The sequence below is a fragment of the Glycine max genome, chromosome 17 (genome assembly GCF_000004515.6).
Source record: "Glycine max cultivar Williams 82 chromosome 17, Glycine_max_v4.0, whole genome shotgun sequence".
NCBI classification, from domain to species: Eukaryota; Viridiplantae; Streptophyta; class Magnoliopsida; order Fabales; family Fabaceae; genus Glycine; species Glycine max.
In genome coordinates this window covers 8,233,848-8,245,441 of record NC_038253.2, presented here as the reverse complement: position 1 = coordinate 8,245,441, position 11,594 = coordinate 8,233,848, and the positions used below count along the sequence as shown (strand labels likewise).

The 11,594-nt window shown below is 32.2% G+C and overlaps 2 protein-coding genes across 4 annotated transcripts; one reads left to right on the top strand and one right to left on the bottom strand.

The window, feature by feature from the left end:
- Window positions 1–289: 289 nt before the first annotated feature.
- Window positions 290–1,045, top strand: LOC100500311 (uncharacterized). The gene has a single exon (NM_001249276.3). It carries the CDS (start codon window positions 427–429, stop codon window positions 847–849), a length of 423 nt encoding a protein of 140 aa, NP_001236205.1. The 5' UTR covers window positions 290–426; the 3' UTR covers window positions 850–1,045.
- A 1,763-nt stretch (window positions 1,046–2,808) lies between these two features.
- On the bottom strand, window positions 2,809–10,676 carry LOC100781997 (homeobox protein knotted-1-like LET12). 3 transcript variants are annotated; one of them, XM_003549656.5, is made up of 6 exons: window positions 9,854–10,676; window positions 8,394–8,514; window positions 5,048–5,241; window positions 4,448–4,579; window positions 4,165–4,304; window positions 2,809–3,125 (listed from the first exon to the last, which is right to left on the bottom strand). In XM_003549656.5, exons 1-6 carry the CDS (start codon window positions 10,265–10,267, stop codon window positions 3,092–3,094), a joined length of 1,035 nt encoding a protein of 344 aa, XP_003549704.1. In that variant the 5' UTR covers window positions 10,268–10,676; the 3' UTR covers window positions 2,809–3,091. The 3 variants fall into 3 exon arrangements, with proteins under 3 accessions (XP_003549704.1, XP_006600707.1, XP_006600708.1); XM_006600644.4 differs by having other exon boundaries at window positions 2,809–3,128; window positions 9,854–10,535; XM_006600645.4 differs by having other exon boundaries at window positions 2,809–3,120; window positions 9,854–10,535.
- Between the last annotated feature and the right edge of the window lie 918 nt (window positions 10,677–11,594).

Sequence of the window (11,594 nt, the reverse complement as noted above, 5' to 3'; positions counted from 1 at the left end):
GAGCACTGCATGACGCCGCGTGGGTAAGTCAACATGAAATCGAATTCTTTTACTATACAAAAATTTAAATATTAGTGAAAATTACTTCAATTCGCCGCTTCTTTTTTTTTTTGCTAATATCTCTTTGTTGAGTAGTGTCAGCGTCTAACATGCCAAGGCAATCGCGTGATATTTGCTTGGAACCTTCTAAATTCAAAGTTCAAAATATGTCTACAACGATATTTGTTTGACTTTTCCTCCATTATCACTCTCTTATTCTATAAATCTTTTCTCAAAGAAAAAGTTACACAAACACACAAACATTATTTATACCTCCATTAGCCACCCCTTTATTATTTCAGGTGTTGGGTGGGGGTATGTACGTGTATCACTGCTCTTACTCAAATCATCAAAGCCGCCACTAACCTCATACACACAATCGAAAACATGGCATCTTACGAGGGAAGGCCATTGGTGATGGAAATGGAAGGAGAAGAAGGTTTCGAAGAAGCCGGTAGCAGCGGTTGCGGATGCTTCCGGTGTTTCAGCCTGAAGAAATGGTGGCAAGGCTATGAGGAAGAAGGTAAAGGGCTACTTGATCAAAAGGGTGAGGGAGAGTCATGGGTTGTGAACAAATTAAGGAAGGCAAAGGAGGTTTCAGAAGTAATTGCTGGCCCCAAGTGGAAGACTTTCATTAGAAAGATAAGTGGGTATGGGAAGAAGGTGAAGTACCAAAGAAACAGGTTCCAGTATGATGAACATAGCTATGCTCTCAACTTCAACAGCGAAGCTCAGAGAGAAGATGAAGGCATGCCTCACAGCTTCTCATCAAGGTTTGCTGCTCCTGGTCGTCGCCAGAATGAATCATGATACGTGCATGCATGTTCTTTAATTACAGTTATGTTCGAGCAGGATCGAACCTTTAAACATGTAAATTGTTGCCTAAATTTGTTTACATGATTGTAATTCTTATCTTGTAATTATCATTCGTTGTGTGAAGAGTGAAGACCAATATTGTTCTTTAATAAATTAAATTCCACCGGTTTTATCTTTAGCTCTTGCAAAATTTTCCCGAATAGCAAAATATTCGAAGAAAGCTAGTTGAAGAAGAGAAGGTACCCACCAAAAATATCGTTTGTGGGCAAAGTTTAGTTTGAATTTGAACGATCTTCTCTTCCCAAGAATCAAGATAGAAATGGAAGAAAGGATGTGGATTCTTCACAAGACAATAGTCACACGTAAACCATTAGTGTTTTTAAAATAAAGGTAACACTTCAAGACACAACAAATTCGAGGAGTGATTCCATTCTTCCAAAAGTAAACGCGTTCCATCGAGGACGCCTTCAAAATAATATATACTTTTCCTTTGCTTTTTGTATGCCAAATCCTTTTCATTCGCAATTCCTTTTGTTCTAAGAAGGCAGTTGGAAGTTGTCCCCTCTTGCAACTTGCATACGTACCTCTATCTAAGGCTATAACAAATCCTTAATTTGTATCATGCTAAAAATATGAATTTTACCAATAAAATAGATGAGTCATTTTTTTTTGTGAAGTTCTCGTAAAATTTATTTAATACTCTAAATAGCGTGTTGTTGATATTTTCTGAGTATATTATATTTCCGAGGAGTATTTCAATATAAATTAGTATCATTACTACTGTAGATTGAGGTTCAAAGAAAGAAATTAAAAAATATCTACATATATGTACTTACACTCGAAAATAAAATGTGTTTATTGACTAATAACAATTTTGGTCATACTTCATCAATCTATTTGGCTTGTATGAAGTGGTATGGCATGTAATTTCCAATCTATTCCAGAAGTGAAGTTAGTTAAGCTGGTGCATAGATGGGCTGGTCCAAAGAGGATTAGGAGCTTCTTTTGGAAGCTCAGTCATGTGCATGAGAAGGTTCTGACTAATGCTAGAAGAATAGTGTTAATGATTCTTGCCAAGCGTGTGAATATGAAGTAGACTCTTTTTCATCTCTTCAGGGAATATTGCCAAAATAAAGACTGGTTTGGCAATTTTTTATTCGGTTAGAGCAAGGTGCCACCAAAAAAAAAAAATCTATTTGAGTTGTATTACACTCCATATATTTGCACGTGAAATGGTACACATAGGTTTGGCAAAAAAGATTTACAAAATTTTCTACTACATTGGGCTCGTGATCAAAATACTAAAAAAACTATATATATATAAAGCACAGTTGTCGTGTTTTTGCTGTATAATACACTCGTTTTTCATCAAGTATCGGCAAAGCGCAGTATCACCAAAGTAATATGATCCATATTCTCCCATTTAATTCACAAGAGTTTAGTCTATTCCATATACATATGACTGTAAGGCCACAACCCTCGAGTTGTTCCACCGTTAAAGGTTTATCAGCAAAGTCGTTAATAGATAGTTCACACTAGTTTCATGATGATCCCAAAAAAAAAAAAAACTTAAACTACAGCTGTTAATTATCCCAAGAACTTAATAATTTTGTCTAATTAAGAAACAAAACCGACGAATTTGTACTACATGCAGGTGGATACTAGTAGGACTACTTGGGATATTCATGATAGTTGTTCTTCTAATAATAAGAATTCAAACTTTTAAAGATTAATTTATTCCTCCATTTTTTATATAACCACATTAATTAGGATGGACGTTTGACTTCTCAACACGATTTCAATGTATCCCAACAAATTTTGATTATTAGTTTGAAATTTAATTTTACTTAAAGCTCTTAGTCTTTCATCAAGAATATGCTCGATCAAATTCAGGTCCAATTCCAACAAGTTAGATGCATTATCCACTGAGTTATACTAATTGGATCCATAATATTTTTAAATAAGCAGAATAATATCAGCATGCTACCCATTAAATCGAATAGAATGCGACTGCATCAATATCAGATATCAAGCGGCATGCAGCAGCCTCATATACAACAATACCAGGGATAATTTTCTGTAATTCAACCAATACAGTGGTTTTATATATCATGAATTTCCCTTTTTCATCCAGAATCCATCACGTTCACGCTGGACCGTAAGATCTATGAATCCCACGAGCATGCATTAAAAGGGAGAACAATACCAATAATTTTTGTTCAAAATATGCGACCGTTCACATGAAGCTCTGGTTACTGGCTTCTCCTGCACTACTACCATCCCAAGATTTCAATCAGATGTAGTCATAAAAGATTAGGAACTTTTTAGAGCCATCAAATTTTATTTTATAAACAATTTGCTTTCAATTTTTTTATTTATGCAATTAGTCCGATTCACGTAGAGTGTATCTTCACTCACAACTTATTACTTCCTCTCATCATATATTTTTAAAATTGATGAAAATGTTAGAAGTGTCAAAGTAAGTCAACTTATTCATCACATGTTGAGAAAAACTGAGTTAACTCGACTTGTTTCACTTTTAAAAGAAACATAACATTAGTTGACCCATTGTGAATTGGTGGGTTAGAGTTCGTTCACTTAATTTTTTTTAAAAGAATACAAAAAATTTAAGGAAAAATAGAAAAAGGGTACATAATAAAAAGATTTAACAAATTTAAAAGTGCAATAAAATAAAAAATAACAACATAGTAATATAAATAATTTTCCAACTCTCACCCAATACCCTCATTTTTTATAAAATGGTTCTAATTAAGTGATTTAAAGAAATATATATATATATAAAAAGAAGAAGTTAATTAAGCCAATTCGCTAAACCCAACTCAAATCAATGTACTAATAAGCTGGTTAAATGAGCCGACTCATTTTAATAATAATAAAAAAAGTGAGTCTAAAGTTTATCAATCTAACTGACGAGTCGGTTGGTGCATGGATGACGACTCATATTACAATTCTAGATAATACCTAATAGTTATATAGTGTTAAATAAATCAGTTAGTCAATATATATGAAAGCCACTAGACAAATTGGTTAAATAAATGATATTTAAAAATTTATTTTATTTCGTGATATGGTACCGCTTTATTTAATGAGTTCAACATTTAATAATATTGTTAACATAGTCAAACTCATTAAATGAGCCGTCATGTTAGGATAGTACAAGAAAAACTTAACATTAGAGTATATCAAAATTAATTAAGCCATAAAATGCATCTTGAGGATGGTTTGTCAAACATTAAGCCACAATAATAATATATATTGTTTGGAAGAAAGAAGTGACAATTAACCTACCTCTTGCGCTTGCTTTTGGAGTTGCTAGAGGATGAGGGGTTATTTGTATGCCAGTTCCTTTTCCTTTGATTTATGAACCAATTATTTATCTGCTTTAATTGCAACCCTGTTTCCTGCACCAATCTAGCCTTGTCTTCCTCCTAAAACAAACAATGTTCACATGTTTAAATTAACCAAAGTAAATGTATGGGTATATATATATAGAGACTCGATCATGCCCAGAAAAGTATATGTATGTGTGTATATAATATCATATACTACTAATTCATATGTCTAAACTTACAGTGGGGTAAGGCCATTTAGAATGTGATTGCCACCAAGCTTTCAAAAGGGATGTGGTGTCCCCTGGAAGCTTCCCCGCTCGTCTCTTTCTTAGAATTTCTTCTCTTATGTCCACAATCTTCTCCTTGTAACCCTGAAAGATAGAAATAAGGTATGTAAAAATGATTCAACTTGTGCCATTGTGATATTTATCAATGCGTAGCCAAATCACTTGTATCTATATTCCTTGTTCTCTCAATTAAAAGTGACAGATGAGGAAAAAAAGAGTGTTACTTTTTAATTATATATGTCACTTATAATTGAGGAAAACAGAAAAGGGAAAAAAACAAGATCTGGTTATTTTAAGTAGTGTTTAACTTTCTTAGACATCTCTTTTTAAGAAAAAATTGGATCAAACACATTTTCTGAAAAGTTTAAAAGGTTAAGTAACTTGATTTGTAAAAGAAGAAAAAAGTAATTTTCTAAAAATAACAAACGAATGAGCTTTTGAAAAAAAAATTGTTTCTCTTCTCTCTTTCTCCATTCCTTGCTTCCTCTTTTTCCTGCTTTTGAAAAAGTTAAAGTCCAACATAGCCTTAATTATACCTAATTTATTAGTTACCTGTTTTAGTTCATGCTTCAACTCATGCCTGACTCTTTCCATCAAAGATCTTTCACTTTCAGTGGGGACAAGAGGACCAAATCCAAGAGTTTCGCCGCCATCAAGGCTTCCTTCGTATAAGTTGGCATTGCTCTCTGCCTGGTCATCTTCATCGTCTGACATTGTTGCACCCGTTCCTTCACCAGGAGATACACCTGCACATACCACATGCATCATCGTGCATGCATGCATGCTTTCATTCTTCTTCTAATTATTATGCATATATATAATCACCCCCATTTATTTGTCTTTTCTAAAGAACAATTAATACAACAAATGTCCATGCATGCATGCAACATATTTATAGTTTCAGAACATTTTGTACGTAATTAATGGACTATACATTGAAAGATTTTACAACACTATAAGCTCTATAGTTCCATCAGATTCAAATTCACTAATTAATAGCAGCAACATCCAGTTAAGAGGGTTGCGCAAAGCAACTACGTACTTTCCTAAGTGGAGCATGAGAATTGAGACATGCAATAGTCATAAGGTTAATTTGAGAACTGATCAAAAGATTAATATTATATAGATAAACGGTAAAGATGATACTAATGAAAACCCAGCATTCAGTACACTGTCTCAGTTCCCATAACTGAACCAGAGCAAACAACAATCTGCCAAGAGAAGGGTGCAATTCCAAGGAAAGCAGACTCATGATTATTAATGAGGGTGAACTGTCTTTAAGGTTTTACACAAGAATTTAAAAATTATTAAATATTTGTAAGAGAATTTAAGCTCAACTCTATTATTGTTTTTCCTATTCCACTTGGTGAAGAATACTTTTATGGATGCTTATTAACTTTTCCCAACTCTTTTGAAACGGATGGAGTACTTCCTTTAATAATAATTACTGCATATACCATTTATGTATCCAATCACATTATTAATTACAAAAAATAGTGTTAACTGTAAGCTACTAATTACTAATGTGTATGATTATTTAATGAATAAAACTTGGAAGCACCAGTTGTGAGATTCTCTCCTTCCATTACATTGAAAGGCCCTTGTATATGAAGAAGGATTGAAGCCACGTGTTGCCGGCCGGTTGTGTCTAGTCTCTTTCCTTGTTCTCTTAATTATTAAGAATTAACATGTGGTTAAAAATATTCTCTTTTCTTCTCACTCTTATTTATTAGCTTTTTTTCCACCGACGATTTTTTATTTATTTCGAGGGCAAAGAAAATATAGGAAGAGGACAGGTGATTTTATTCATGCGATGAAACTATTAATAGGCTCTATTTTCAGCCTCCAGTTATAGCAAAAATTGTATACATTGTTTCTAGAAGTTGGTAACTGGTTTTATCAATTTCCAATCAAGGCTTTGGATGTTATGTTAGACATGGGAATGTGAAGGAAAAATGAATTCAACGACAATACTCATGTTAATATAATGAATAAAATATTATTCAATCTTACCAACATATTTTTTTAAAATTGAACAACTAAAAGTAAAAGGTTAATATTAAAGTGTTTATTATAGTTTAATATTTTTATTATTCTTCTTACTTTTACTTATGTAAAAACAGTTTTAATTTTAAACACTGATATTATGAACAAGAAAAAATATCATCCACAGTCCCACTAGTCCCACTCATGAGTGGGAGGAATGAGAACATTCTAATTCGTCAAATTATTATTCCTTTAGTTTTTCTTTTTGCCAAAGATTAACATATGCTATTTCTTTATTGGGTTTTGTATTTTTCTCTCGATTGATTTTACCCACTCGTTATTCCTTTAGTTTACTATCACCTATATTATTCTAGCCTCGTCAAGACCCTGCACATTGGGATTTGGGATTTGAGTAAAGGCAGCCTCAAGCCCTCAACCTTGTTTCTTCGTCTCCTCTCTCTTCACTTTTCTATTAGTCTGTCTAATTTCCATTACTAACTACTCTTAACAGCGGGGCACTTTATGTTTACAATGTTTGTTAATAAATGAGAAATGTGATTTTTTTTTACACCAAATAATATGATATATAATCGTATTAAAGAGAGATTTTTTCATTAAATATAATTAATAACTCTGTAATTAACGTACCGTGATAGGTTATTATTCATTAAAAATGATTTTCTCTAATATAATTATATTCTATTACTAGAAAAAAATGGTAAATTATACTTTTGGCCTTTATCTTTTAAATTTGCATCAATTTGGTTTTTCCAGAATAGTAATCATGTTTTATTCTGAGACTTAATTTCACTGATTTGAACCTCTTTTTATGAATTCAAAAATTAAAACTTGTCACATTAGATTTATCTGGATGAAAATCATAATCTCAATTGATATTCAAGCAAAAAAATTATAAATATAATAAAATTTACATAAAAAATGAGTCGTACGAATAATTGGTGAAGAATTTTATTAGATTTTTCTAATTTTTTTATTGCTTGTTAGATTTATTTTAACTGTTTATCTTTTTGGTTTAAACATCAAATTTGAGTTATAATTTTCGCGGAAGTAAATTTAATGAAATATTTTAAATTATTAATAATTTTAGAAATTTTTTCTAGGAATAATTAACTGTGGGTATATCTATTTTGTTGTTTTCCTTAATATTTATTTGTATTTAAAATCGTTTAAAACTCTTATTTATAATTATTCTTAATTATAGTTTAAAATATTTTATATGAACCAAATGGAAAAATATATTTTGATAAAAATAAAATATGATATTTAAAAAAGTGATAATACAATAAATCTCCTTGTTTTTTTCGTCATTTCACTTTCACACCAGATCAATTAGAATAAAATATATACTTTCTATCCCAGATGCCACTTTAAGGATTAAGTATAATCTTTAAAAAAAAGATTAAGTATGATTAAACTCATATTTAATAAAAAAAATTGAGAAAATAATAACATATTGTGTAAACAAAATTAACAAAATAATTTATTTATTTTATAACAAGTTGAAGTGTACACTCCACACTAACTACTTGTCCTTGTTGTTTCGTTCAACTCTTATAAACATTATTTATTTTTTCTTCCATATCATTTTCTCCTCAATGTCTTCTTTCTCTCTTTCTTTCCTATTAAATCACTTATCAAGTTTTTTTTTCTCTATCTCTCTTCCTTTGGATGTATCGTTTATATTTTTTCTATTCCATGGAGAGAACCAGTGAGAGGCAAGTTTTAGATGAGAACGGTGGAGTGTGTGGTCTCCAATTCATTCTTTTATTTCCTTTTTCTATTCCATCAATTCTTTCTCTCTCTCCTTGTCTTTGTTTGCAGACCCAATAATGAGTACAAAAGACACGGTATCTAGCGAAGCAAAAAGACCTTTATAACGCTGAAAATTTACCTGTCAAGCTTTGCAGAGATTGCTCCAGATCCCAACAAGCCATCACTGCCTCCATGGCATGAACACGGACATGCTGCTGCAGTTGTTCTTTAAAGGCACAGAGCAACAGAACATAATGGGTCTGCAACAAACAAAATACTAGCATAACTCATCAAAAACAAGCTCTTCACATTAACAACTAAAATCACATTCATTAATTATTCTTGAAACGACAAGAACTGAGAAGGACTATATATAAATACTAGTGTAAATAAACCCCAAGATTCCAAACTTAAATAAATGTCCCTACAAAGTTAACACAAAATGTTATAGTGATTCAGTACTCCAATCATTATATGTAAAGTGGCTATTAATTCAGAATCAATGTTAACTTGATTAATAGTAGCAGTTGATTCATGCATTTAATATAGATTCTACCATACACTACAGGACAAATAGTATGACCAGTTGATACGTACAGAATCACCAAGTTCCGTATCCTCCCATTATGGTAGAGCCAGAAACGTACATTAATGAGGAAGTAAGAATTGCAAGAACTGAACCATCAAAGTTTCAGCAAAAAGGGGAAAGAAAAAAGAGAAGTGAACAAGTGGGGAAGATCATGACAGCATTTAACGAAAAAAGATTCCATAAAGCACTCCTAAAGGTTATTGTAGGAAGCAGCAGCATGAGAACCCTCAAGCGGAGCCACTCCATGACAAATCAGATTCACCAAATTAATGCCTCGTACTACCGTCCATCCAAAAAATAAAGTTACAAAACCATCACTCCCATTATCATCATTATTATTCTTCATTTTCTGAATTCTGTATATGTGCTATCTAGTCCACAAAATCTTCAAAAAACAAATTCATTTTGACATGATTTTATGATTTAACAAGCAGCATGACAAAAAAAAAAATTGGTTAATGAATCAAGGATCGACAAAACAGCCAAAATGATTCCCAAAACCAGATTTTTTTTATAAAGTATTAGGTCATCCAAAATCATCATAATTTCAATTAATCTTTATATGACATATAAAACTCTTTTTTCGTAAATTTATAAAATTAAATATATCATACAGAGATTAACTGAAAACTTTGTTTTGTGAGAATATATTATTTTATCAACAAATATTAATTTATTATTAGAAAGTTAATTTTTATTAATAGATAAGATCAAACTTTTAATCTTTTCTTTCTTTGTTTTTTTTTTCTTAATCATTCAAGTCCTCTTATGTCTAAGACTAGACCCAATGATTTCTTCCGAAGAGAGGTTAACAGCAAAGAAAGGAAGAAATCAAAGACAGGTGGACTTAATTGAATTAAATTAAGATTCTAGGAAGTAGTAGTAGTACTCCTAGGAAGTGGGTTAAAGTAGAGGGACAAGAAAACAGAAGGAATTGAAGTACAACAAAAGAGAGGGTTTATTTAATTTAAGAATGAGAGAAAGAAAGAAAAACAAAGAAGCAAACAAACCATGAACTGATCAAGCTCCTTCTCATCGACGACCCCGTTGTGTGCAAGTGCAGAGTACTTTTCAACCACGCGCTGCGACTGCTGAAGCTGCGCATCGATCCTAGGAAGCTGGTCCACCGGCGTGGCGATTCTGAGGCACGAGACGTGCGCCGACAACAGTTGATCGTAGAGAGGGTGACCTAGAATGTCCGCTTTGTATTCCCTCAAATCCTCGGATTCGCAATTGCTCTCGCTTCGGTTGTTCCGATCCACGCTCTTCTCGGTGTCGAGGAAATTCTGTTGACGCGCGTTAACGTTGTTGAGCCATGTCGGAGGTGGGAGCCTCTGCTGCATGTCTCTGTTCTCGGTCAACTCTTGCTCCTCCGTGAAACGCTGGAACGCTATTTCGTGCTGGAGATGGTCGTGGAAAGCCATAAAAAAATAAAATTAATAAATTAACTGATTTTCTTTTGCGGTTTTGTTTTTCTCTCGCTACATTTTAATGGTTTTGTTTAACGGAGATCCAAACGCGGTGTAAAGGAAGCGTGGATTCGAGGGTGAAAAAGAAGAGGAGTGGTTGTTGTTGGTGGTGTTTGTTTGTTTGTTGTTGCAGGAGATGAGTGGGGGAGTGAGAGAGAGAAGGGAAGAAGGGAAGAAGAAGTTTGGAAAAGCACTTTTTAAGGAAAGACTTTTTGGACAGGTTGACGCAGGGATCGAGATCCAACGGTGGGATCGGTGATAACGTGGAGGGATTTGTGGTGAGTGCTCATTGGAGATTATAAATAATAAATAATAAAAGACAAAGGATGGATGGATAGATAAATCATAAATTAATCCATGATGTGGGAGGCAGCTACACTGCTACATGACATTATTATTTAATTACACCTATAAAATAATGCATTCACTCTTGTTTCTTTTTTTTTTTTTAATTCACACTGTGTCAACACGGTACTCAGTTTGCCAAACAAATTGTCGTTTCCATAAAGATTAAGAATAAACAGTGCGTTGATATGTGTTTCCTTTTCCTGTTAAAAGGTTTTAGAAAATGAATAAGAGGGGAGGGGATCAGAATGGTATCTTTATTTTTATTTTATTTTTTGAAAAAGAGAGATCTTGCTTGTGCATTTCAAGAAGAAAGAGAAGTGATGAATATAATAAATGATAGAATAAATTATTCAAATCAATTTCATTGGATAAAGTTGGTGCTGATCCCTATAATAGACTTAGAGTTCTTGAATTGAGAAAAACTTCTCAAAATGATATATCTCAGAGAGTTCAGACTCCAAAAGTCCTAAGCCTACAAAATAGATGTAATATTTTTTTTTTATTTTAGGTTAGAGATCACATGTGCTTTTTAACCATTAAGTCATAGAGTAATCTTACTTATTATATATAATTATCATTGATTTAATATTTTTTTTATATATAATAAAAATCCAACACAAGTTCTATGCTAAATAAATCGTTCACCAGAGCAATGGAATTTTAGACCAATACACCAATCATTGGGTTACATTCTCACATATCATACTAAAAGCTAAATATATCACAATCCTAGATTTTAAATTTCATGTTCCCATCTAGGTTTTAATAGTCACAAACCAAGTTATAATTGAGTTGGACTTTGACAAAAAATTTCACTAATGTTGTTATTTCATAAACTCTCATGTAATGCTATCGGATTCCATAAAATGAATTTTAAAAAAAAAACAAACATAAATGACATTATACTAAATTCATTTTTTATACCAAATTTAAG

What these genes read in the sequence shown, in the direction of transcription:
- LOC100781997 (XM_006600644.4), bottom strand. Translation starts at nt 10,267, where the DNA reads ATGGCTTTCCACGACCATCTCCAGCACGAAATAGCGTTCCAGCGTTTC. An exon ending in TGAAGCATGAACTAAAACAG is followed by an intron (nt 4,580 to 5,047) that starts GTAACTAATAAA and finishes TCTATCTTTCAG; the next exon opens with GGTTACAAGGAGAAGATTGT. An exon ending in TCCAAAAGCAAGCGCAAGAG is followed by an intron (nt 3,129 to 4,164) that starts GTAGGTTAATTG and finishes TTGGGATGGTAG; the next exon opens with TAGTGCAGGAGAAGCCAGTA.
- LOC100500311 (NM_001249276.3), top strand. Translation starts at nt 427, where the DNA reads ATGGCATCTTACGAGGGAAGGCCATTGGTGATGGAAATGGAAGGAGAA.